At 40.3% G+C, this 27,445-nt stretch overlaps 5 protein-coding genes across 5 annotated transcripts; all 5 read right to left on the bottom strand.

The window, feature by feature from the left end:
• Positions 1 to 1,283: 1,283 nt before the first annotated feature.
• LOC116247020 (LRR receptor-like serine/threonine-protein kinase EFR) lies at positions 1,284 to 5,655 on the bottom strand. Its single transcript, XM_031618963.2, has 2 exons — positions 2,524 to 5,655; positions 1,284 to 1,956 (listed from the first exon to the last, which is right to left on the bottom strand). Exons 1-2 carry the CDS (start codon positions 5,618 to 5,620, stop codon positions 1,571 to 1,573), a joined length of 3,483 nt encoding a protein of 1,160 aa, XP_031474823.1. The 5' UTR covers positions 5,621 to 5,655; the 3' UTR covers positions 1,284 to 1,570.
• A 2,262-nt stretch (positions 5,656 to 7,917) lies between these two features.
• Positions 7,918 to 12,090, bottom strand: LOC116247018 (receptor kinase-like protein Xa21). The gene is made up of 2 exons (XM_031618961.2): positions 9,882 to 12,090; positions 7,918 to 8,501 (listed from the first exon to the last, which is right to left on the bottom strand). Exons 1-2 carry the CDS (start codon positions 12,088 to 12,090, stop codon positions 8,086 to 8,088), a joined length of 2,625 nt encoding a protein of 874 aa, XP_031474821.2. The 3' UTR covers positions 7,918 to 8,085.
• A 4,517-nt stretch (positions 12,091 to 16,607) lies between these two features.
• Positions 16,608 to 17,554, bottom strand: LOC126409735 (LRR receptor-like serine/threonine-protein kinase EFR). The gene is made up of 2 exons (XM_050075781.1): positions 16,843 to 17,554; positions 16,608 to 16,708 (listed from the first exon to the last, which is right to left on the bottom strand). Exons 1-2 carry the CDS (start codon positions 17,552 to 17,554, stop codon positions 16,608 to 16,610), a joined length of 813 nt encoding a protein of 270 aa, XP_049931738.1.
• Positions 17,555 to 18,873: 1,319 nt separating this feature from the next.
• Positions 18,874 to 23,066, bottom strand: LOC116247229 (LRR receptor-like serine/threonine-protein kinase EFR). Its single transcript, XM_031619265.2, has 2 exons — positions 19,954 to 23,066; positions 18,874 to 19,442 (listed from the first exon to the last, which is right to left on the bottom strand). The coding sequence occupies exons 1-2, from the start codon at positions 23,042 to 23,044 to the stop codon at positions 19,024 to 19,026; spliced, it is 3,510 nt and encodes a 1,169-aa protein (XP_031475125.1). The 5' UTR covers positions 23,045 to 23,066; the 3' UTR covers positions 18,874 to 19,023.
• Positions 23,067 to 26,124: 3,058 nt separating this feature from the next.
• Positions 26,125 to 27,405, bottom strand: LOC116247230 (receptor kinase-like protein Xa21). The gene is made up of 2 exons (XM_050075780.1): positions 26,843 to 27,405; positions 26,125 to 26,701 (listed from the first exon to the last, which is right to left on the bottom strand). Exons 1-2 carry the CDS (start codon positions 27,382 to 27,384, stop codon positions 26,125 to 26,127), a joined length of 1,119 nt encoding a protein of 372 aa, XP_049931737.1. The 5' UTR covers positions 27,385 to 27,405.
• Positions 27,406 to 27,445: the final 40 nt, after the last annotated feature.

Here is a 27,445-nt window from a genome sequence, read left to right as displayed (position 1 = left end):
AATGAAAAATATGAAATTATTTAATAAGGGTTAAAACTAAGGGTGGGCGTCGGGTGGGTGGGCCGGCTCGGCCCGGCCCAGTTGGGCCCAGTTCGGTTCGACCCGTTTAAGTTTAATATATATATATTTTTAATTTTTTTATTTTAATAATATATATTTATTATTATTAAATATATTTTATATTTAAAAGTTATTTTATGATTTAAAAGTTATTTTTTATTTTTAAACGGACCGAACTGCCCGGCCCGACGGGCCGGCCTTTACCGGGCCGGGCCGGGCCGATGCCCACCTTTAGTTGAAACCAACTTTCAAATTCTTTTGATAGGACATGAAAATTAATATATGCAACTTGGTTATAAACACCATTGATAAGAATATTGCGTTTTTGCATGGCACGCTTCATCAACACTGTGTTCTTGTTCAGTTCTTTCAGTTCTTCAACCTGAAATACTATCAGATTATGGACTCTAGATTTGGATACAAATACTAAAATATGTCTAGGTTGGGCTTAATAAGTTTAGGTTGAACGATGCTTTAATTCTCTTATTCAACTGCCCTATTTACTATGGAGTAATTAATTACAGGTTATGATTTTCCTTTTTTGTGTTTTTTTATTTTAAAAATGGTTGAGAGCACTTTGGTAAGGTTATGCTAAGGAACTTACACTTGGAATGCAAAGGAAGAAGCCAATTTAATTTAGTAGTTATAAGATCTCTGATTTAGAATTTTAATATATGGTTTATGGCTCGAATCCTAAAAACTTTTTACTTGTTCAAAAGGACATTTCTATGATGAATTTAGCCGAACACAAGTCATCTGGTTCACTTGTTTGTTGATTTAAATATTTTTGATGTATTAAAGCACAAGGAGAGAAAATACTACCAGAGTTTTAGAAAATTTACCTATAGTATTTGGATCCATCCACACAACCGCTTTCTTTACCTATAATATTTGGATGAAACCTTCAAAAACAGCATTTTTTCAAAACCAGGTTTTATCAAATTAGTTTTTAATCAGTTTTTTGAAAATTTATGTTTTTACCAAAAACAGCTTTTTCAGTGAAAGTTACCATTAAAGCCCTATTTAGCAGTCATCCAAGCACGCTTTAAATAATAGTTTGGAAGCAAAACAATAGTTTTCCTCCAAAACAAGTTTTAAGGGTGTCATTTTCGAAACATACTCTTACAATTTAATTAAGTGAAACAATGGAGGAAGACAAATTTTCTCCTTCAGCGTTCATTCCAAAAAAAAGAAAAAGAATTAGAGAATTAGAAAGTACATGCTGCAAATGATTTTTCATGGATAACTTCTACCAAAAAAATTATTTGTTTTCTTCCAAATTTGGAATACTTTTATTTGCAACAATGGAACAGTAATTATAAATAGGTGGCATCCAAGGAGGTTGGTGCAACGGATGAAACATGAGTTGATAATTCCCAGACTGCCAGACACAAACAATCGAGCAAATACTGACAACTGAAATTAAGCAACAAGAGCCACGAACAGAGGAACTCTTAGCATCAAAAACACCATTAAGATCATACTTCAGAAAGCCAGGTTTCTTGATCCGTTAAGTCATTTCTGAGATGCGCAGCTCTTCTTGGATCTTCTTCAGTCGAGCTACAACCTCTCTCATGTCCATCCTCTCCGTCGGAGACTCCCTGGAACATGACAAGCCCACTCGCATGATGGACACAAGAAGCTCATTTCTGGTCGTCCATTTTCCTGCAAGCTCCTGCATCCCATTGCAGCTTGTACCATCTTCCTCCTTCAGAAGGCTTCCATCTACAACCTCTAGAAGCGCATGAGGAAGTGCTTCAGCTACCCACTGCCTCAAGCTACAGCCCTCCGCAAACATCGGGTCTGTAGGCCTTCTTCTTGTAAAGGTCTCCAGGAGAAGAACCCCATAGCTGTAGACGTCGGCCTTAGCTGATACTTTTCCAGTCTGCCCAAATTCTGAAAGGTTAACCATGTGGTGAACAATGATATTAGTTAAATCTAACCAATAAGTTAGTCTCACTTTCTGAGGTTCAGCAACAGATGAGTGATCTGATCAGAGTCATCAGTCACTCACTCTACACGTATACACACTCTACATATATATATATATACACACACACACACATATATGTATAAACAAGTAGCTTACACAGTTCATTGCCCAAGGTACGTATACCCATTGTTTGGATATACATATACTTGATAGACATCCAGAGGGATCTTATTCTGTTAAGTTGAACCATTTATGACATCTAATAATGCATAGAATTCGAATTCTAGTAGTTGTGGTTTTGCACATGCACATTTGGATTTGAACTGAATGCTAGCCCATTGTAATCTAACGCCTTACTGTGTGACCGCCAAATTTGGTTCAGTTGAACCCAAATTCAGCAAGCTATGTCAAGTAGCACTCCGTGTCTAAACCAAAACAAACCCATCTACATCCTCGCCGGTTGCACAACGAGAAAACAAAGACCAGAAATGAAAAGAGGAATTTATGAGTGGATAGAAAATAGAATATACCCGGAGCTATATATCCTGTTGTTCCGAGAGTTTCTGTAAGCGTGTATGACTTTCTTCCCACTAACAGCTTAGCGATACCAAAATCAGCAACGTATGCTGTCATTTTGTCATCTAAAAGCACGTTGCTTGGCTTCAAGTCGCAATGGATTACTGGCTCAGAGAAATCATGGTGAAGGTATTCCATGGCACAAGCTATGTCGATCAAGATGTTCAATCTTTGGAGAAGATTTAAGTTCTGAGAACTCGTATGCAAGCAATGCTCTAGACTTCCACATGGCATATACTGAACAACCAAAGCTTTGAACTCTGCGTTGGAGCAGGAAGTAATAATCCTTAAAAGGTTTCGATGTCTGACTTTTCTCATGACCTCGCACTCGACGTTGAAGCTGTTTTCTGCCCCCTCAAACAGCAAATTTAGAACTTTCACTGCTACTGTTCTTCCATCAAAAAGGATTCCTTTGTAAACAGAGCCGAAACTTCCACGTCCAATCAAATTTGAATGACTGAAGTTCTTGGTAGCATGTAATATCTCTCTATATGAGATCAAAGGATGCCCCGTTTCGGAGAACAGTTCAACCGAGTTGTGATGTTGTGGAGCTCGCTTTTTTCTGTATGATTTAATAAGGAGCAGGATGATAATGACAAGGACAATGAAGCCTCCAATTGTACAAGCCATAATTGTTTTAATGCTCACATTGGATATCTGGTGGTTCTTCTTCTTGCCGGGACACACTGGCACTTGAAATTTCGGAGCTCCACATAGTGCAAAATTTCCGACAAACGAATCAGCAGTAAGGTTAGCAAAAATCCCATCACTTGGAATTTCTCCTTCCAATTGATTAAAAGACAGGTTCAAGCTCTTGATACTTCTCAATAGCCCCAACGACTTTGGAATTTCACCAGACAAAGAGTTATAAGAAAGGTCAAGTGTTTCCAAGTTCACCATTCCATCAAGTTTTTGGGGGATATGACCCGAAAATGAGTTCTTGGAGAGATTTAGATATTGAAGCATCTGGAGCTTCGTCAATGACGCAGGCAAGTCCCCATATAACTGGTTCCCTGAAAAGTCCATCCAGTATACTGCACCCAAATTTCCAATCTCAAGAGGAAGAGATCCAGTCAAGGAGTTGTCCTGCAGAAGGATCGATACTAAAGCTTCCATCTCCCAAAAGGTTGGTGGCACTTCTGCAGATAGATTGTTTGCGTGAAGGTCTAACTTTTGCAGATTGCTGAGGTTGGCTATTGAGCTTGAGATTTCGCCAGACAACATGTTTTCACTTACATTCAGTTCTACGAGGCTAACGATTTGGTAAAGTTGAGACGGGATGAGCCCCTCTAGCCTATTCCTAGATAGAACGAGACCCTGCAAGTTATGCAGCTTTTCAATATTCGATGGTATGATGCCGCTTATTTCATTTAGTTCTAAACTCAATATATTTAGGTTTGTTAAGTTGGTAATTCCAGAAGGAATGGAGCCCCTAATCTCATTTCTCCCCATGCTAATGATCCTGATGTTGGTCGACAGGTTGCCGATTGATGCAGGAAGAACACCATTAAGAGAGTTGTCTGAGAAGTCGAATGCTTCCAAACTTCTACACTTCGTCAAGGCAGTAATGAGAGAAAGTTCTCCAATGGTACTAGGCGGGCTGGTTAAGAAATTATTTGAAAGACCCATTTTTTTGAGTTGTATCAAGCTGCCTAACTCTAAAGGTATCGAACCACTGAGCTGGTTTGAGCTGAAGTCGATGATCTCTAGACCAGTAGCATTAGCTAGCGATGCTGGTATCTGCCCATGAAAACGGTTACGACCCAAATAAATTTCCTTGAGATTAGGAAGCGTATGTCCTACTTCTTGTGGAAGGTACCCTGTAAATTCATTGTATGCCAGGGCTAACATTTGGAGAGCAGAATTGTTAAATATGGATGGAGGCACTATGCCTGTGAAGCTGTTCAATTCCAAACTCAACCAACGCAAGTGAGATAAGGTTCCTATCCCACTCGGAATGTTCCCATGCAACATGTTCTGAGAAAGATCCAAATATTGGAGTTCTGAGAGGTTTGCCAAAACAGGTGGGATTGTGCCAGTGAGCTTGTTGCCACCAAGATATAACATTGTGAGGTTACGCCTACCCCCCAACCATGAAGGAATGCTGCCGGAAAATTGGTTGAATGATAAGGAAAGCTCTTGTAGATTCCGGCAACTGGCCAAGCTCCTTGGCATCTGCCCACTGAAACCGTTGTGGCTTAAGTAAAGCATCTGCAAATTGGGAACAGTAACGCCCTCCTGTGGAAGTTGCCCTCTAAGGTCATTGGCTGTTAGAGCCAAGGTTTGGAGAAGAGAGATGTTAAAGATGGAAGGGGGCACTACGCCTGTGAGATTGTTGTATGACAGTCTCATGATACGCAATTGGGACAGGCTGCCTAGTGCTTCAGGTATGTTCCCTACCAAGTAGTTATGAGACAAATCAATGCGCTCAAGTTTTGAAAGGTTTGCAAAAGCGAGTGGAATGGTGCCAGCAAACTGATTGGCACGAAGGGAGAGAGACCACAGATCTGGCAAGTTCCCCAAGCATTCTGAGAGGACGCCCTCCAACTGGTTGTGCTCTAAATCCACCTGTTGAAGACGACGACATCGACAGAGGCTCGGCGGGATTGTCCCTTGCAACTGGTTTTGAGACAGGTCGAGGAATTCTAAGCGGGAGAGCCGACCAAGTTCGAGGGTAAGACTCCCGTGGAAAGAGTTGGAGCCCAGATCGAGGAAATGGAGGAAGGAGAGGTTGGCGATATTTGGAGAAATCGTACCTTGCAGGGACATACCATTGAGGCTTAGAGCAACAACTCTCTGTCTGCGATGGCTGCAGAAAACTCCATGCCAATTGCAGAAGGAGACACTGGTGCTCCAGTCGGACAGGGCGTTGGCAGGGTCCTTGGTGCTGTATTTGAAGGAGAGCAGCGCAGTTTGGTCTGTAACATTGCTTAGGTACTGAAGACGAGTCGATAAACCCGCCTGGAATCTGAAGGCCGCGGTGAAGGTGAAACAACACAGTACAAGGAGTTGGGTCCGCAGGAGATCAAGAGGAAAGCCGCAGGTCGTCATAATAATAAACTGCAGATTGATGAGTGAAATTGATGTATTTAAAGCACTTAAAAGCAAGACTATGGTAAGGAGGTTGGTGCGTAATCTAATTGGCTTCTTTTGTTAGGCATTCCTTTTTATCGAAGTACTTGATCAATCAACGGGATGAGAAAGTTGTTAGCCCACGGTTCCAAGTCAACAGAGAGATTTGTGACTTTGTACATTAGATTAATGTGAACATCTTGGTGATGTAGTGTGTATATATATATATATATATATATAGCCAAAAAAGAAAAAGATATTGTGTGTGTAAAAGAGAGACGGAGAAAGAGTAGAGATAGTCAACATATTTGATTTGGAAACATACATAAATGTATAGGCTCAGATTAAGATAGAGGCTGGATTTTAATACTACTATGTCCAAGATGTGAAATAATAAGACTAATTTCAAAATGCATATACGATTTAAAAATGGCTTATACACAACCGCAGTTGATAAGCTATCTGAATTGTTACACAGGAAACAGCAAAACAAGAAAGTGGAGACTGAGACATTCAGCATGAAGCAGACAAAAGTACATAACAGCCACAAGGATGAACAGATGAACAGCAGAGCAATCCAAAGCGAATGACAATCTCCAACATAACTTTCAAAAAGGTGGGTTTGTTGCCATGTTAATTGTTTCTAAGATGTAATCTTTTTAGGTTGTGTTTGTTTCACCGTATCGTAGTGATATGAGATCTTAGGATTTCAGATGCTAGGATTTAAGTATCTTAGTGATATGAGATCTTAGGATTTCAGATGCTAGGATTTAAGATCAGATTACCTCTCCATCTGACCTTGAACCTATGATTTCTTTCTTGTTTTTTAACATGTAGCATGGATTTAAAATCCATGCAACTAAGATCCCCAGTTTGTTTAGACTGAGTATCTCTCAAAACACGCTTTTTATGCAACTTTGGATATAAAATCTACAGCTATAAACGCAACCTCAACGTCTGCTGCAGCTTGTCTCATGTATGTTGTTTCTTGATGTTGGAGACTCCCTCGAACATGACAGGCCAACTCGAAAGATCTCCACAAGAAGGTCATTGTTGGTGATCGACCTTACGTCTTCTCCTGTCTAAGGACAAAAGGTTGAATCGGAGTGCAAAATTCTCTACAATATATCTCACATTCATATGTCCCCCATTCTAGGCGGGTTGGACTCTGCGGATTTGGATTCAGTTTTTTAATATATTCAGTTCAATTCAAAGTCAGATTTGGCTTTTAAATAAATGCCCAATATCTAATATTCATAAGTAGATTTGGAAGTTGGTTTTTAATCTTAAATAGTAATGAATTTGGATCCAGTTGTGTATCTAAAAGTCAGATGCGAATTTGATTGGTTGTGAATTTAAATGTCGCATTCAATCGGATGGGATTTGGATTTCGAATTTAAATTCAGAATTGGATATGGTTTACAGTTTTCTGAATCCTAATTTTGAATATGATTCAATTTTGAGTTTGTCTTTTTAAATTTAACAATCACATTAAATTTGAGTTTATCCAAATGCTTTTCTTTCAGCTTCGAGAACTTCACTGCTTACTTCAATAAGAAAGGAATATGTTGAGAGAATAATGTAACGACAGGAAATGGACTTATTTACTGCTGGAAAATCGGGATTGTTGTGAACTCTCCCTTACAGTCTGTGAATGGATGGAAGAGAAAAGAAAGAGAAGGGAAAATAATAGAAATGAAAAGGAAAAGGAAAAAAAATGTATGGAACATCCATTCCTTTCTCTCTCAATCTCTCCATGCTTGAATGGATTGGACTTACATTAAAAAAATCATTTCCTTTCCTTTCTCTTCCATTCATTTCTTTTCCTTTGCACTCAAACACAGTTATTAGCTCTTACTTCATTTCTCGTTTTATTAATTAATCATTCAAACACAAAAAAAAAACCTTTCTTTTCATTCCTTTTTCTCTCTCTCTCTCTCTCTCTCTTCCTCCATCTAGTGAGTTGTGTAAGATCAATTTAAGCTCATAAATGGCGTAGTAAATGGATCATCTTATAAAAAGATTTACAATTACATGCAAGTTGAGATGTACTTTTAGCAGGTCCAATTAACTGGGTAGCTTTGGATCTAAAAATTTGACGATGCAACTAGATCCAATAAATGACGGTAGGAATTTATCTGAATTTACCGAAACCGGATCCCATCCGAACTGTATTTGACTGTTCTTTTAATGATCAGAATGAAGAAATAACAAAATCATTTCCAAATTAAATTTCATGGTCGATTAAAGAACTGACCTATATGCAATATTTTTTTGACGTGCTGTTTACATTAGGCGTGAGAGGCAGACATTGAGGTACAAGAGCTCTTCAATACAGAGCAGAAAAAGGTATATGACAGCCGATAGGATGAGCAAACGCCTTCTTGAGCAGATACAAAAACAGAGCAATCAATAGAGAAAGGCATTCCTGCTGCAAGAAACTTTCAAAGAGGGACGTGTCTCGCCATGTTAGCCGTTTCTAAGATGCTCAGTTTTTCTCTGATCTTCTTTAGGTCTGCTACCACTTGCCTCATGTCGATTCTCTCTGTTGGAGACTCCCTTGAACATAACAAACCAACCTGCAAGATCGACACAAGAAGCTCGTTTCTGGTGATCGATCTCAAGGTATCTTGCTGCCCATTGTGGCTGCTGCTGCTGCTGCTGCCATACTCGTTCAGAAGGCATCCATCAACAACCTCTAGAATTGCATCAGGAAGTGCTTCCGATATCCACTGAGTCAAGCTAAAATCACCCGCAAACATTGCATCTGTAGGTTTTTTTCTTGTAAACGTCTCTAGGAGAAGAACTCCATAGCTGTAAACATCAGCTTTAGTTGATACCTTTCCGCTCAACCCAAATTCTGATTTCTCCCACATGCATTTGCAATTAAGTTAACAAAGTTAGTGGGACTAACAAGGTAAAAATCATATGTAACCGGTGCAGTTCTTCCTTCTTACTGTTGTGGGGGATTTCATATAAAAATTGCAAGGCAGTTCATTAGCCAAGTCAAGCAGGAATGGTTGAATGTAAAACTCCAAAAGTTAATTAAAAGAAGACCACTGGCAAAAGTTAACATACATGATGTGATTTGTCTAGTGGTTGATTATTGAATACAAAAACATCTAATGATGCTTGTTAACAAACACCTGATTCTGGCTTAATCGTAAACCCGGACCTATTTCACAAACCGGTCGGATCTTGGGTATCAATAAAGCAAATCTCAACCCCGGCTCGACCAGACGTGAATTTCCATTGAAGTTATATACAGACTCCAAGTGGTAACCGTCAGGCACTGTGGTAGTTTTACGTGCTTGATTCTGTGGACGAAATTTTACTTAAGAATAAAGTACCCAAGACTCTGGGTTGCAGGATGAATGAGCAATCAAACCCAGGAGAGGAAAATCCAAGATTCTCATATCTACTTGTCCTAAAAGGCGGTTGAAAAAAATGTCCTATGAGGGTCCGAGTTCCTTTACCTTGCATATTCAGGGCAGTCAATGTGGCAACCAGATCGATGGCAACATCCTCTGAGGTTGTCTCTGTCGAGAACGACATTTGGCGCCATTGGAAGGTCACATGGTGACTCTGATCTGCAACTTGGGGGGGTTAATGTCTAGAGCAGTGAAGCGAGTTGCAGCCGCTTCCTGCCTTCGATGGTACCTGTGGACCTTGAGCCAAGGACTCTGGACAATGTCATATTTGGTCCTTTTGGGCAGATTTTCCGGCCGGATAAGTTCACATTCCGCCACCGGAAACAAGTGCGCTAAAAGGCATTACACAGATGTTGCAGAGCTTAGGGACTTGGTGTTGTTAGGAAGGAGGCTGAGAATTGTGACTGCATGCTGGATTGCCGTCACCATGAAATAGGAATTTGTATTTGTTGGCATCTTTCATTTTCTATACACAATTTTACTCTGGTTATTTTAGGTTCGAAACTTCTGCTGTTTTTGGTCCCATGGATTTGTGGGATGCATTTCCTTTGTTTATTCAAGATAAACGAAGGCGCCGTTCCTTTGTTCTTATACGGCCCTGCTTTCGAAGGCCTGCAAGTATGTAACTCCTTAAGGGTCTGCAATGGGCACCGTGCTCATAACAAAGATCAGGGATGAAGCCCCACATTTAGCAGCATCAAAATCAATAATGCCGTGTGCCAATCAAATGATGCCGACCTATGTCCTGATAGTTGCACAGACGGAAAAAAAAAACTGATGAACTAATGAGTGGAGAAAATGAAGAGTACCTGGAGCAATATATCCTGTTGTGCCGAGAGTTTCGGTAAGAGTAGACGACTTGCTTCCAACCAACATCTTTGCAATACCAAAATCAGCAACGTACGCTGTCAAATCGCCATCTAAAAGCACATTGCTTGGCTTCAAGTCACAGTGAAGAACAGGCTCAAAAAAGTCATGGTGAAGGTATTCCATGGCACATGCTACATCAATCATGACATCCAATCTTTGTAGAAGATTCAGGCTCTCTGCGCTCCCATATAAGCAATTGTCTAAACTCCCTCGTGGCATGTACTGAAGAACTAAAGCTTTGAACTCTTCGTTGGAGCAAGATGAGACAATTCTCAAAAGATTTCGATGTCTAACTTTGCTCATGACCTCGCATTCTATGTTGAAGCTGTTCAATGCCCCCTCGAACCGCAGGTTTAACACTTTCACAGCAACTGTTGTCCCATCAGAAAGGATTCCTTTGTAAACGGAGCCAAAACTTCCACTTCCTATCAAGTTAGAATTGTCAAAGTTGTTTGTTGCATGTAAAATCTCTCTATACGAGATGAATGGATGGTTGGTTCCGGGAAATAATTCAGCCAAGTCATGCTTTAGAGCTACTGCCTTTTCGCGAAATGATATAATGAGCAGGACGACAACAAAGAGGAAGGCACAACTTCCAACTGCGCTTGCAACAATAATTCCAGTTCGGTTAGATCTCTTGTGTTGCTCGTTCTTGTTGGAATTACACCTTGGCACCCCAAACCTCGCAGCCCCACAAAGGCCATAGTTTCCCTCAAACGAATCTGCAGTAAGGTTGGCAAAGATCCCATCATTTGGAATTTGTCCTACCAATTGATTGAAAGATAGGTTCAGGCTCTTGATACTTCTCAATCGCCCCAGCGCCTCTGGAATTTCTCCAGATAAATAGTTAAGAGAAAGGTCAAGTGCTTCCAAGTCCACCAATGTTTCAAGTTTTTGGGGGATATGTCCAGAAAATGAGTTGTTAGAGAGATTCAGATATTGAAGCATTTGAAGATTCACCAAGGATGCAGGCAAATCTCCAAACAACTTATTTGCAGAGAAGTCCATCTGGTATACATTGGCTAGATTTCCAATCTCCAATGGGAGGGACCCCGTAAGAGAGTTGTCCTGCAAAAAGACGAATCCCAAATTTTTAAGCTGCCAAAAGCTTGGCGGAATGATTGAGGACAAATGGTTTGAATGAAGGTCTAATCCTTGCAAATTGCTTAGATTGGATATTGAGCTTGATATTGGCCCAGACAATAAATTTCCACTCATGTCAACTCTAACAAGGCCAACCATCTGGTAAAATTGAGGTGGGATGAGCCCCTCGATTCCATTACCATAAAGAGCGAGTCCCTGCAGGTTACGCAGCTTCCCTACATTTGATGGAATGACCCCACTTATCCTGTTCACACTCAAGTCCAATAGATACAGATTCGTTAGGTTGGCAATTTCTGGAGGAATGGTGCCCATGATTTCATTTTTCCCCAGCATGGCGATCTTGAGGTTGGCGGATAAGTTGCCGACGGAGGTGGGCAGAGTGCCACTCAGCGAGTTATATGAGAAATCAAAGACCCGTAGAAGCCTGCAGTTGGTTAAGGCAGTAATAATGGAAATGCCGGCGGAATCAGGCATGCTCGTCAAGAAATTGTCTGAAAGAGCGAGAGTCCTGAGGTGCACTAAGCTGCCCAATTCTAAGGGTATAGGACCACTAAACTCGTTCTTTAATAAAGAAATAATCTCTAACCCCGTAGCGTTGGCGAGTGACGCAGGTATCTGCCCATCAAAACTGTTGTTGTTCAAGAAGATTTGCCGGAGATTAGGAAGCATGGAGCCGGCATCATGTGGAAGGTGGCCCGTGAAGCGATTACTGTCAAGGCTTAGGGCCTGGAGAGCAGAGATGTTAAAAATGGATGTGGGTACCGTGCCCGTGAGGCTGTTGGACATCAAAATCAACCGACTCAAGTGCGACAACGTCGCCATTGTAGTCGGTGTGCTCCCAGAAAAGCTGTTTTGGGCAACATGGAGAGCCTGCAGTTTTGAGAAATTAGCCAAAGAAGGTGAAATTTTGCCACTGAAGCCGTTCTGATACAGGTATAGCATCTCAAGATTCGGAAGCGTAAAGCGGCCAACATCTTCCAGAGGGGTCCCCGTCAGGCCATTGAGGCTTACGTTCAAGATTTGGAGGGTGGAAATGTTGAACATGGACGCCGGAAGCTGTTAGTTAATGTGAACGTGTGAGAAATATGTGGAAGTGGAGATCGTGTAAACATGTGGTGGTTTTTTTTTAGTTTTTTTTTTTTAGTCATAAAAATAGGAATTAGTGGTTATGTGTCCACAAAATAGGGCTGCCTTTTGGCAAGTGGCATTAGTGGGTAGTTTTTTCTTTTGTTCTATAAATACTAGTTCCATGCGTGTAATCCAAAGAGTGAGAAAAAGAATGAAAGTGTTGAGGTCTTTTCAAATTTTATTTTAACGTGCCCTTTTGTAGTGTTGTTTGGTGTGGGAGTTAGAAAGACTTCCTTCAATCTTGGTATCAGAGCGCCAGGTTGCGTGGGCATCTCAAGTATCTTGGAGCATTGCAGAAGCAAGGAACTCCAAATCGCGTGCTATTGGTAAGAGTTATTTTTTGAAAGCTGGTATGGCTAATTCAAATACTCTCAATTTATCCCAATCCTTAGTGCCTATTTTTAATGGTGAGAACTATGAGTTTTGGAGTATCAAAATGAAGACTTACTTCATTTCACAAGATCTTTGGGAGTTAGTTGAAAATGGTTATGCAGAAACTGAAGTATCAAAGGCAGCAGGAAAGTCAATAGAGAAAATTGATGTTAAGGAATTTCGGAAGAAAGATGCAAAGGCACTCTCAGTATTGCAGCAGGCTGTATCAGAGACTGTCTTCCCAACTATTGCTGGTGCAGAGAAGTCAAGTGAAGCGTGGCTATTCCTCAAACAAAAATTTCATGGAGATAAGAAGATTACTACAGTTAAGCTCCAAATCTTAAGGAGAGAGTTTGAAACATTTTGCATGAAAACTGGTGAGTCCGTTCAAAATTATTTTTCTAGACTCTCTACTATTGTAAATCAAATGAAGAGTTTTGGTGAAGCCATAACCGAGCAAAAGGTGGTTGAAAAGGTGTTAAGAAGTCTTCCTTCTAAATTTGATCATGTTGTCACTGCAATAGAAGAATCCAAAGATTTGTCTATTTATTCTATTGATGAACTAATGGGGTCTCTTTTAGCACATGAGCAACGTATGAACAGGTCAACAGAAAAAGGAATACAGAAAAAGGAATAGAGCAAGTTTTCCAAACAAAGATAGAGTTTTCAAAAGAGAAGAATGGAAGCTATGATCAAAGAAATGAAGGAAGGAGTCAAGGACGAGGAGGCTATAGAGGAGTCACTCGTGGTTATGGTAGAGGATGTGGAAGATTCCATGGAAATTTCCATAAAACCCATGACACAACAGGGAAAGGTAATCAAAATCAGTACTTTAGAGGAAAACAATGTAACTTTTGCAAGAAGTTTGGTCATATAGAAGCTAAATGTTTTGAAAAGGCAAAACAACAAGCTAGTTTTGTAGAAGAAAATGAGAATTTATTTCTTACAACTATGGATGCTAACAGTTGCAAGAGTGAAGTTTGGTTTGTAGATAGCGGCTGCAGTAATCATATGACAGGTAACAAGAGTTTTTTCAAAGACATTGATGAGACTATACAGTTGGATGTGTGGCTTGGAGACAATAATAGAATAAATGTGAAGGGCAAAGGAACTGCTATCATCAAATCAGAAACAAGTATGGAAAAATTTATTAATGATGTGTATTACGTTCCCGGGTTGGCTCAAAATTTGCTTAGTGTTGGGCAATTGGTTCAAAAAGGGTACACACTTTTATTTGAAAATGATGCTTGTGAAATTAAAAATAAAAGTGGTGTAGTTCTTGCGAAAGTAAATATGGTTCGAAATAAAATGTTTCCTCTTGAGACAAATGCTTTTATGACAAAAATTGATGATTCCAAGCTATGACAGGTGAGATATGGACATCTTCATTTTAATGGATTGAAGCTCTTACATAAAAAAGGTATGGTATATGGACTACTATCTATTGATTGTCATGATGATGTATGTGAAGGGTATATTTATGGTAAACAACATAAATTACCATTTCAAGTTAGAAAATCATGGAGAGCTAAAATACCGCTTCAATTAGTTCATGCTGACATATGCGGTCCAATGAAAACTTCTTCATTAAATGGTAGCAAGTATTTTTTGCTATTTACTGATGATTACACTAGAATGAATTGGGTATATTTTTTCAGTCACAAATCTGATGTAATGGATAAATTTAAAGAGTTTAAAGTGTTTGCAGAAAAAGAAAGTGGAAATGTAATAAATATACTACGTACGGATAGAGGGGGAGAATTTTTGTCTGATGAATTTGGTTTATTTTGTAAAAATCATGGCATTCGTAGACAGTTTACAGTAAGGAAGACCCCACAACAAAATGGTGTGGCCGAAAGGAAAAATCGGACAGTGGTGGAAATGGCACGCAGCATGTTAAATGAAAAACAATTACCAAGTGAATTTTGGGCTGAAGCAATCCATACGGCAGTATATCTTCTCAACATTTCTCCAACAAAGGCAGTCAGAAACAAAACTCCATTCGAAGCATGGTGGAATCGCAAACCAAATGTAAGTATGTTAAAAGTCTTTGGATGTGTTGCATATGCATTAATTGATCCTAGTGAAAGAAGCAAGTTGGATAAGAAGAGTGAAAAATGCATTTTCATTGGTTATAGTAGTGAAACTAAGGGTTATCGTCTTTATAATCCTATCACTAAGAAGATGATTATAAGAAGAGACATTATATTTGATGAAAAAGCTTGCTGGGATTGGGTTAAGAATGAAACCATGAAACTCCAAGTTGACGGGGAAGAAGTGAATCCAAGTCATATTGACGAAGAACCAAAGGAGAAAGATGAAGCCTTGAAGGAGACGATCAATGAAGGTATTGAATCCATTTCTGAAGAAACTCCTCCAAGAAAGGTACGATCCTTAAATGACATTTATAAGTGTGCATTCGCTTTTGCTGTTATAGAACCTTCAACTTTTGATGAAGCATGTGTAGACAAAAATTGGATGAATGCTATGGAAGAGGAAATACAAACCATAGAAAAGAATGACACATAGGAGCTCTCTAAGTTGCCGTCGGGAAAGGAACCAATTGGAGTAAAATGGGTCTATAAGGTGAAGTATGATGCTAAAGGTAACGTGAAAAAATATAAAACAAGGCTGGTTGCTAGAGGTTTTGTGCAAGTATATGGAATTGATTTTACTGAGACGTTTTCACCTGTTGCAAGATTTGAGACAGTAAGAATGGTTCTTTCTATTGCTGCTCAATTTAAATGGAAAGTTTTTCAGTTTGATGTCAAGTCTGCTTTCCTAAATGGCTATTTGAATGAAGAAGTGTATGTTGATCAACCACCTGGATTTAAAATTAAAGGAAAGAAGACAAGGTTTATAAACTTAAAAAGGCATTATACGGACTTAAACAAGCTCCTCGTGCTTGGTATAGTCGTCTTGATAAATTTCTTCTTCAAAATGGCTTTCAAAGAAGTGATAGTGAGTCAACTCTTTATGTCAAAGTGAGTGAAAATCATTTACTTATTGTAAGTGTTTATGTGGATGACATTATTTATACTGGCACTTCTTCTAGCCTTATTGCAGAATTTAAAAATTGTATGATGAGGGAGTTTGAAATGTCTGATTTGGGATTGTTGCATTACTTTCTTGGTCTTCAAGTAGTACAAAGTGATGAAGGAATCTTTATATCGCAAGGAAAATATGCATTAGATACTCTGAAAAAGTTTAAAATGATGAATTGTAATGGTTGTGCAACTCCCATGAACACCAACGAAAAGCTGAATGCAGATGATGGAATGGCAAAAGTAAATGAAAAATATTTAAGAAGCATGGTCGGTGCATTGATGTACTTGACACATACCAGACCTGACATTGTGTTTTCAGTGAGTTTGATATCAAGGTTCATGCAAGATCCTTCAGTGCAACATCTTGGTGCAGCAAAAAGAATTCTTCGTTACATTCAATCTACACTCAACTATGGAATTTTTTATAAACCTGTGACTAACTTTGGTTTACTTGGATATACTGATAGTGATTGGGCAGGTTCTGTTGATGATCGAAAAAGTACAAGTGGTTTTGTATTTGGATTTGGTTCAAGTGCTGTGTCGTGGTGCTCAAAGAAACAAAGTTCAACAGCCTTATCATCTTCGGAAGCTGAGTATATTGCTGCTACTGCTGCTGCATGTCAAGCGATATGGATGAGACGTATTTTAGAAGATCTTCAATTGAAGCAAGAGAATCCAACTCAGTTATACTGTGATAACAAATCTACTATTTCCATGGCAAAAAATCCATCATTTCACGGAAGGACTAAACATATAGAGTTACGTTATCACTTTATTAGAGACGTGATTGAGAAAGAAGAAATTGAGTTGAAGCAATGTTTCACAAAAGAGCAAGTTGTGGATGGTTTTACAAAAGCACTACCACCATCAAAGTTTTTCAATTTTCGATAAGCGATTGGAGTACAAGATTTTTCACATTAAGGGGGAGAAATGTTAGTTAATGTGAACGTGTGAGAAATATGTGGAAGTGAAGATCGTGTAAACATGTGGTGGTTTTTTTTTAGTTTTTTTTCTTTAGCCATAAAAATAGGAATTAGTGGTTATGTGTCCACAAAATGGAGCTGCTTTTTGGCAAGTGGCATTAGTGGGTAGTTTTTTCTTTTGTTCTATAAATACTAGTTCCATGCGTGTAATCCAAAGAGTAAGAAAAAGAATGAAAGTGTTGAGGTCTTTTCAAGTTTTATTTTAACGTGCCCTTTTGTAGTGTTGTTTGGTGTGGGAGTTAGGAAGACTTCCTTCAGAAGCATGCCTGTGAGGTTGTTGAAAGATAAATTGATTCTACGGAAGCGAGGAATGCTGCCAAATTCGCCTGGTATGTTTCCGACCAGTCCATTTCCGGAAAGATCTAAGGTGTCGAGCTTTGACAGATTTGCCAAGGAAGGTGGAATCGTGCTACCAACCAAGTTATCAGAACGAAGGGAGAGGTACTCAAGATCTGGCAAGCTCCCGAAGCACGCGTCTATGGCACCCTCGAATTGATTACGCGACAAAGACAGTTGTTGAAGGCTACGGCAGAGACACAAGCTTTGTGGAATTGCGCCATCCAAATTATTTGCAGACAGGTGGAGGATTCTTAACCGAGGAAGCTGAGCAAGCTCGATGGGAGGAGTGCCATGAAAAAGATTGGAGCTGAGGTTGAGGGCCTGGAGGAAGGAGAGGTTGGCAAGGTATGGAGAAACAGTACCTTCGAGGGACATGGCAGCAAGATCTAGAGCTACAACTCTCTGTCTCCGACGACTGCATAGCACTCCATTCCAGTTGCAGAAAGAAGTACTGCTGTTCCAATTAGCCAGTGCATTGATGGGGTCGTTGGTGGACAACTTGAAGGAAAGCAACGCCGTGTGGTCTGTAATATTGTTCAGGGGAACCTGGGCAGACAGGCTTGATTGGAAGATGAAGGCTGTGATGGCCAAACGGCATAGCGCGTGGAGCTGGGTTCGTATCGAAGGAGACGGAACCATGGCCGAGAGTGTACAGATGCAGCTGGTTCTGTTTGGTACGTCACTGATTGCTCGCCCCATAAATATATCAGTACGTGGTAGATAGAGAGAGGGTGTGCCAACTACGTGCTCTATGGTTATGGTTTCTCCTTTGTTTTTTTCAATAATGGCGGTGGGACTCCAATTTGGTCATCCATGTAATCACTAATCAGTCCCGCGTAAAACTTGTCAGCCCATGTGTGGACGCCGTGACTAATTACATCTAAGCAGCCATTTTGGGGAAGGATGGGCGTTCTTCATTCTTACCAAAATCCCTTTCGCCCCCTCTCTTTGCTTTGCTTTCGTTTGCTTTTCTATTCTTTTCTTTATTCGCTCTCTTTTGAATTTCCTTTCATATTAATGCGCTAAGAACGTCGAAAGATAAGGGCGGAAATTGCGACTTTGTACATTAGATGAATAAATGCATGTCGGTGATGTGGTACATGAAGATGATGATATATAGATATATATATAAAATAATGCAAATGATTCCGATCGGGGTAACAGTGGCCAGTCTGAGGGTGGCGGTTTCGTGCTATTCATCTGTACGTTACAACTCTCTTGCGAGCCACCAGTGTTGTTAGATGCTTGATGCGCACGCACCCTCACGACATCGGAGTGCACCTAGAAACGGTCGGGAGATGTCACAATATTTCCCCAAGGTTAGATTCAGCTTGTGTTGATATTTCTATTTGTATTTCATATATTCCCTCTTCCTCTCTCTTGGTTGAATAGTTGATATTTGTTGACAAAGAATTGCAGATTGATCCATAGTCATTCTTGCTGGTTTTCTAAGATGTTAGTTGTTTTCTAGTTCATATGCATTGTATTAATAATCTAAATTTGATATTATGTTTCTTAAAATTTATTTTAAAGAACAAGACTTGTCGACTTGGTTTCATATGTCATTGGGTGCTTGTTTATAAGTTTTTATATGTTAAACTCTTTTGTTTCTCATTTTACAAGATTTATGAATTGAAAGTCAACTGTCAAGTTTTTCTTTACTTTGTGCAAGCATAAGAGCTAACAAGGGGAAAAAAAAACTTTGGACATCGGCAACGCGTAGTCAGTGTGAACGTATCTCATTCCGTGTTTTGATGTCAGCTTGCTGCTCGTTGGGTGGTGGTTATGAGGCCCCATGTTCTACTACTGATTAGTTTAAAACTTTCATGCATGAAAGAAAAATTATTTTTTCTTTGACTATTTTAATGATCCGAAGACAGAAATAGCAAAATTATTCCAAATTAAATTCGATATTCGATTAAAGAAGTATATGCAATCTTTTTTGACGTGCTGTTTACAGGAATTGGTCAACGAAGGATTCATGAGGCGTGAGAGACATAGAGATTGAGGCATGAGACGTGTTCGACAGCCGATAGGATGAGCAACACCTTCTTGAGCAGAACGAAAAACGGAGCAATAGATAACGAAAGACATCCTGCAAGAAACTTTCAAGGAGTAAGGACGTTTCTCGCCATGTTAGCCGTTTCTAAGATGCTCAGTTTTTCTCTGATCTTCTTTAGATCTGCTACAACTTGTCTCATGTTGGTTCTCCCTCTCGGAGACTCCCTTGAACATAGCAGACCAACTTGCAAGATCGATACAAGAAGCTCGTTTTTGGTGATTGATCTCACAGCTTCTCGCTGCCCAGTGTGGCTGCTGCCAGAATACTCGTCCAGAAGGCATCCATCAATGACCTCTAGAACTGCATCAGGAGATGCAGTAAGTTCATCAGCTACCCACTGAATCAAGCTAAAATCACCCGCAAACATTGGATCGGTAGGTTTTCTCCTTGTGAACGTCTCCAGAAGAAGAACTCCATAGCTATAAACATCGGCTTTAGTTGATACCTTTCCGCTCATCCCAAATTCTGACCACTCCCCCATGCATTTGAAGATATAATTACAAGGTCAGTGGGATTAATAAAGTGGAAAACATGCATAAGCAGTGCATGTTTTACAGTTTACAGCTGTGGGGGATTTCACTTGCAAATTTCAGAGCAATACGAGATCAGCTAGCTAATTCAAGCAAGAATAAACGTAAGAACTCCCAAGTCAATTAAAACAAGGCCAAGAGTTCAATTGGCGCGCATAATCTGGAAGAGCAGACCAGCAAATAAGGCTTGTGTGGGCAGTGCCCTACGTGCTCTCTGGAGCAGAGCTTATGGACTCAATTCCTGATGTTGTCAGATCGAGGGAGAGTTACAATTGGCGTCTTTCATTTCCTATGCAATTCTTACTCTAACATTTTCAGGTACTAAGCATTCATTTTTGTTTTATTTTTGGTCCGATGGATTTGGAAGAATCTATGCCTCTGCTAGTGCTACTTAATTGCATAGAGAAAATTATGGAGTACTAATAAGTGGAGAAAATGAAGAGTACCTGGAGCAATATATCCTGTTGAACCGAGAGTTTCTGTAAGAGTAGATGACTTGCTTCCGGCCAACATCTTTGCAATACCAAAATCAGCAACGTATGCCGTCAAATCGTCATCTAAAAGCACATTGCTTGGCTTCAAGTCGCAATGAAGTACAGGCTCAAAAAAATCATGGTGAAGGTATTCCATGGCACATGCTACATCAATCATGATATCCAATCTTTGGAGAAGATTCAGGCTCTCTGCACTCGCATATAAGCAATCCTCTAAACTCCCTCGTGGCATGTACTGAAGAACCAAAGCTTTGAACTCTTCATTGGTGCAAGAAGAGATAATTCTCAAAAGATTTCGATGTCTAACTTTTCTCATGATCTCACATTCTATGCTGAAGCTGTTCAATGCCCCCTCGAACAGCAGGTTTAACACTTTCACAGCAACTTTTGTCCCATCAGAAAGGATTCCTCTGTAAACAGAGCCAAAACTTCCACTTCCAATCAAGTTCGAATCGTCAAAGTTGTTTGTTGCATGCAATAGCTCTCTATACGAGATCAATGGATGTTTGGTTCTGGGAAATAATACAGCTAAATCATGCTTTACAGCTACTGCCTTTTCACGAAATGGTTTAATCACGAGCAGGGCGACAACAAACAGGAAAGCACAACTTCCAACTGCGCTTGCAATAACAATTCCTGTTAGATTGAATCTCTTGTGTTGCTTGTTCTTGTTGGAACACCTTGGCACCCCAAATCTCGAAGCCCCACAAAGGCCATAGTTTCCCTCAAATGAATCCGCAGTAAGGTTGGCAAAGATCCCATCACTTGGAATTTCTCCTACCAATTGATTGAATGACAAATCCAGGCTCTTGATATTTCTCATTTGTCCCAGATCCTTCGGAATTTCTCCTGATAAAGAGTTGTGAGAAAGGTCAAGTGTTTCCAAGTTCACCATTGTTTCAAGCTTTTGTGGGATATATCCAGAAAATATGTTGTTAGAGAGATTTAGATATTGAAGCATTTGAAGCTTCCCTAAGGATGCAGGCAAATCTCCAAACAACTTATTTGCAGAGAAGTCCATCTGGTACACATTGGCTAGATTTCCAATCTCCAATGGGAGGGACCCCGTAAGAGAGTTGTCCTGCAAAAAGACGAATCCTAAATTTTTAAGCTGCCAAAAGCTTGGTGGGATCGTTGAGGACAAATTGTTTGAGCTAAGGTATAATAACTGCAAGTTGCTAAGATTGGATATCGAGCTTGATATTTGCCCACAGAGCATGTTTTCACTCAAGTCAACATTAACAAGTTTAACCATTTGGTAAAATTGAGGCGGGATGAAACCCTCTAACATATTACCATAAAGATAGAGCCCTTGTAGGTCATGCAGCCTTCCGATATCCGATGGAATGTCCCCACTTATTCTATTATCACTCAAGTCCAAAAGATAGAGATTCGTTAGGTTAGTAATTTCTAAAGGAATCGTACCCCTTATTTGGTTTGCCCTCATCCTAGCCTCATTGATGTTGGACGATAAGTTTCCAATAGAAGTGGGAAGAATACCACTAAGCAAGTTATCTGAAAAATCAAAGACTTTTAAAGCTGTGCACTCTGTTAAGGCAGTGATAATAGAAAGCTCAGTGGTACCAGGCATGTTTGTCAATAAATTGCCAGAAAGAACGAGTTTCTCAAGGTGTTGTAATCTACCCAATTCTAAAGGGATTGTTCCGCTAAACTTGTTAGCTGATAAACCAATAATCTCTAACTTGGTAGCATTACCGAGTGATGTTGGTATCTGCCCATCAAAGCTGTTATTGTCCAACAAGAGATTGAGGAGACCTGTAAGCGTGGAGCCAACATCTTGCGGAAGGCGACCCTTGAGGCGATTGTTCGTTAGACTCAAGACATGGAGAGAGGACATGTTAAAAATGGAGGGGGGAACTGTGCCTGTGAGATTGTTAAAATCAAAATCCAGAAACTCCATCTGTGATAACATTCCTATTGTCTCTGGTATCTCCCCGATCAATCTGTTACGAGAAACAGTAAGAACCTGCAATGTCGAAAGATTGGCCAAATAAGGTGAAATGGTGCCGGTGAACTCGTTATCATTGAGCACCGCGGCGGCAAGGTTAGGCATACTGCCCAGCCATGAGAGAACGCTCCCCGAGAATCGGTTGTTGCCCAGAAGGAGCATTTGTAGACGCTCGCAATTGACCAAGCTCTTCGGGATCTCCCCGCTGAAACCATTCATCGTTAGGTCGAGCTTCTCGAGATTGGGAAGCTGAATGCCTGTGTCTCTTGGAAGCTGTCCGTGGAGGCCATTGTAACCCAGGGCCATGCTCTGGAGAGTAGAGATGTTGAACATGGACTGGGGCACCATACCTGTGAGATTGTTGTGTGCCAAATTGATGGTACGCAAGAGAGATAGGTTACCGAGTCCATCTGGTATGTTTCCAACCAGGCCATTGCTTGAAAGATCTAAGTGCTCAAGTTTCGAAAGGTTTCCCAAGGAAGGAGGAATTGTGATGCCTATGAACTTATTAGAGCCAAGGTAGAGGTACTTAAGATCCGGCAGGCTCCCCAGGCACGCGCCAATGGCACCCTCGAATTGATTATGCGACAGAACAAGTTGTTGAAGGCTATGGCAGAGACACAAGCTCTGTGGAACTGCGCCTTCCAGATTATTTTCAGACAGATCGAGGATTCTTAACCGAGCAAGCTGACCAAGCTCGATGGGAGGAGTGCCATGGAAAAGATTGGAGCAGAGGTTGAGGACGTGGAGGAAGGAGAGGTTGGCAAGATATGGAGAGATAGTGCCTTTGAGTGACATGCCTGCAAGGTTTAGAGCTACGACCCTCTGTCTGCGACGACTACACGAGACTCCATTCCAGTTGCAGAAAGAGGTATTGCGCTTCCAATTAGACATTGTATTCATGGGGTCGTTGGTGGACAGCTTGAAGGCAAGCAACGCCCTTTGGTCCCTAATATTGTTCAGGTGAACATGGGTATAGGACAAGGTTGATCGAAATAGTAGCAAGGCTGTGGTGGCCAAGAAACAGAGTGAAAAGAGTTGGGTTCGTGTTGAGGGAGACAGACTGTCGGCCATGACTGAACGAGAATGTAGCTCAGTTTTGTATGGTACGTTATGGAATGCGGTAGCTCATTCCCGGTAGATGTATATATGCTCTTTGGGAAGAATGGCCGTGCCCGTGCATTCCACGTCCTCTCGCTTGATCTTTCTGAACCAAAGGACACGGTATCATGAATGAGGTTTTTAGTGGCGGACCATACGTGGGACTCCAATTGGTCGGTCACTAAAAATTAACGGCCGGTATCATTTTCTAATTTCTTGCCGTTTAGATCAAGTTGGAGACTGATTGAAACATCGTTGTGGTTTGAAAATTGTGAAGCCTTTTTCGTTTTTTATATATAAAATCGGAATCTTAGTATGCATTATATATGCTTAAACACAAAATTCACAAAGAGAAATATAATTGTTGGGTGAACTTTTTAATTGTTACAATTAAAAAAATAAAAAAAACTTTTTAATAAAAATAAATAAGTTAAAAAGGTGAAGGAAAAAGGAAAACACTACTTGAAAATAGAGCTGCACAAGGAGCCGAGTCAACTCTGGTTGGACTCGAACTCGCTTGAAAAAGCTTAGCTCATGCTCGACTCGTTTATAAACGAGCCGAGTTTAAGCTTACAAACGATAAACTAGTCGAGTTTGAGTTTCGAGAGCTCGACTCGTTTATACTTCACTCGACTCCAAACCGATATTCTATATAATATTACAAAAACCAGTTTCACAAGTTATACGAGATAAACGCGTCATAAGAGTTACTTACACGAGTTGAATGAGTTAATGCTTATACCAGTTAACACCTAAACGAGTTAAATGGGTTAAACGAGTCAACTTTGAGCTCGATTTTGTGTAGTCGAGTCGAACTCGAGCTTGCTGTAAAGAGCTCGAATCAAATTCGAATGTCGAGTTCGAGCGAGCGAAACTCACGCTCGACTCGTGTCGTGTGCAGCCCTACCTGAAAACGAAATCGGACTTTTAAAATATTAAAAAAAAAACCACCTACGTAGGTCCCGTCGCGTGACTTTGGATCACGGGTCCACCACTGAACTTGGTGGCAATTGGGCCCCAATATCCACCGTTTTCCTACTTGTTAGTTTGAAAAGGGTTAGGAAAGTGCGACCTACGTGGACCCCGGACAAGTCAGTCAATGCATAGATATTGGGTCTCCATTACTGACTACTGGCTTCCGTCAACAAGTCAGGTCCATGGGTCCGAGTATATATCTGTTTCCAATTCTGATCAAGATCCAAATTATTTTTACGTGAAATCTTATTTATTATCGTTTTATTAAGATATTAATCAATAAAGACCGAATTAATCCATCAGTCCAAGAGGATATAGTGGGCTGATATTTGAAAGGGCTTGATCAGGCGCCCCTTTTACCCATCACCACCGGCTAACACTGCCAAGTCCTTCAAAAGTTGTTTGATATCGGCACTGTATTTGCCTACATAGATAGGTTCATCAAAAAGTGTTTCATAAATCTACCAGGGCCGATATTGGTGGGGGCTTTCGGGGGGCGTATGGAGCCCAATCTAAAATTTTGAATTTACATGTTGGATCTTGGCGGACCTAGGTCCAGTTATATGAGAGAAACCCTCGAAACTTGGGTCGTGTTCCAATTAAAAATTTGTTAACTATATATTTAGTACAAAATGAAATTAAAAAAAAAAAATTCTGGCTCTGTCCTTATGGTGCGTCGTTTACACGCTCCACAATTGCTAGTTTCTTCTATTAGCAAAGCCATAAAGTTGAATAGAGGTGTACTAATTCAATATCATTAATTCTTCTTAGGGCACTATATATATAAACAACCAAATATAATAACATAAAATTAAACAAACTTTGCAAGACTAGTGTGAGCAACATGTGAACACATTCACCAAGTTTCTATTCCACACCCATTGTGATGTGCCTGCCGCTTGATTAAATCTGCCACAACGCTGAAATTCTCAAAAGAGCGCCTTAATTAAGTCCTTAACAAGTCGTGCCGTGTTTGGCTAAGCTTTGCAAGTACTTGGCGTTTTTGACTTGTTTGATTGTGATCAATTATATGCAGTACTTGGTGACGGATGTCGTGTATATTAAGACGAAAAAAATGGCACCTGTAACCTTTCTTCTTTTTAATGGCCACAAGTTTTCGTCAACTCCAAATGACTTGAAATTAATGCATTAAAACTTGTTAGCATAGCATGATTCAACTCCAAACCAACGGCTACGGGTTGGCGTGGGCCACTGCCCACACCAGCCCATGAAAGTTTTGGCTCAAAATCACACTGTGATGACTCAAAAATTACAGAGTATCTTCACCAAATCTGAAATCTGAAATTGCGACCGAAGCCCTTCAACCGAAAAACCCTAGCTCTATCGTTTCTCCTCCAAGCTTCTCGTTTTCTTCGGGGTTTAAGTAAATTTACGGTACATCCTTCAACTTGGATATTGAGTTTGCTACTTTTAACATGTTGAATCTGATTTTGCTCAATAAAATGGTTTTAATATATGGGCAAGCATCTCAAAATTCAAACATAACAACGCATGCCGAGCTGAACATAATATCTTTCTAAATGACGGTAGGTATTTGCATATATCAATTTACGCAGATCCCATCCAAACTATACTAGAAAATTCTTTTAGTGGACTAAAAGCAGACAATTATTTTCAAATTGGACATTTGATTAGAAACCGACCTATTGTGCAACTCTAGTTGATACCATGTCTACATGAACTGAGAGAGAGATAGAGAGACAAAGGGAGAGGATCTATAGCTAGCCTACCAGCCTTCACTGTGTCAAACTAATATGATATTGCTGAATCCAGCATTGGGCCAAATTCAGATTTGAATATAAAAACACATAAACAAGTCCACAGTTTTACATATAATTGGGATTGAAGGCTATAATTTCAATGGTGATTTGGTGCAGATCGAAGACAGAATCACCTCAACGTTAAGCCCCGAGGAGATTCAGGAAAAAGCAAAACAGGAAAGTAGATTTGAGAAAAAAAAACAAAGTAGATAAAAGCCAACAGGATGAGCGCCACCGTCTAGAGCAGACTGAAAAACAGAGCTATCCACAAACGGAGGACACCCTGCAAGATAATTTTCAGAAAGATCTGTTTCTTGCCATGTTACTGGTTTCTAAGACGCTCAAGTTTGCTCTAATCTTCTTTAGGTCTGCTACCACTTCTCTCATGTTGGTTCTCTCTGTTGGAGACTCCCTTGAACATAACAAACCAACTTGCAAGATCGATACGAGAAGCTCAATCCTGGTGTTTGATCTTATGGCTTCTTGCTGCCCATTGTAGCTGCTGCTACCATACCCATACAGAAGGCGTCCATCAACAACCCCTACAACTGCATCAGGAAGTGCATCAGCTACCCACTGTATCAAGCTAAAATCACCCGCAAACATTGCATCTGTAGGTTTTCTTCTTGTGAACGTCTCCAGGAGGAGAACTCCATAGCTATAAACATCAGCTTTAGTTGATACCTTTCCGCTCAACCCAAATTCTGACCAGTCAATCCCACGTGCATTAGAAAGCAAGATTACAAAGTCAGTTGTCTTAACAGTGGAACACATAAGTGGCACAGTTTTAACTGATGTTGAAGATTTCATTTCCAAATTGCATGGCAATTGATCATGAGACAAATTATCGAGCAGGAATCGTTGATGTTCCATCCTAATTCAAAAGATGCAAAGAGTTATATACGCATTTTTGCGGCATAATCTAGCAAAGTTCCTTCCCAATAATGTTGTCCGTGAATAAAATGAAGCCAATCTATGTTCCCAATGTTTGCATAGAAGAGAAGAAAAGACGTACAGTGGAGAAAGCAGAGTACCTGGAGCAATGTATCCTGTTGTGCCAAGTGTTTCTGTAAGAGTGGACGACTTGCTTCTGACTAAAATCTTTGCAATACCAAAATCAGCAACATACGCAATCATGTCGCCACCTAAAAGCACGTTGCTTGGCTTCAAGTCGCAGTGAAGTATCGGCTCAAAAAAGTCGTGGTGAAGGTATTCTATGGCACATGCTACGTCAATCATGATATCCAATCTTTGGAGAAGATTCAGGCTCTCTGCACTCGCATATAAGCAATTCTCTAAACTCCCTCGTGGCATGTACTGAAGAACCAAAGCTTTGAACTCTTCATTGGTGCAAGAAGAGATAATTCTCAAAAGATTTTGATGTCCAACTTTGCTCACGACCTCACATTCTATGCTGAAGCTGTTCAATGCCCCCTCGAACAGCAGGTTTAGCACTTTCACTGCAATAGTTGTCCCATCAGAAAGGATCCCTTTGTAAACAGAGCCGAAACTTCCACTCCCGATTAAGTTTGAATTGTCAAAGTTGTTTTGTTGCATGCAGTAGCTCTCTATAAGAGATCAATGGGTGCTTGGTTCCGGGCAATAGTTCAACAGAGTC

The sequence above is a fragment of the Nymphaea colorata genome, chromosome 2 (genome assembly GCF_008831285.2).
Source record: "Nymphaea colorata isolate Beijing-Zhang1983 chromosome 2, ASM883128v2, whole genome shotgun sequence".
Taxonomy (NCBI): domain Eukaryota; kingdom Viridiplantae; phylum Streptophyta; class Magnoliopsida; order Nymphaeales; family Nymphaeaceae; genus Nymphaea; species Nymphaea colorata.
This window is presented reverse-complemented; position numbering and strand designations above follow the sequence as displayed.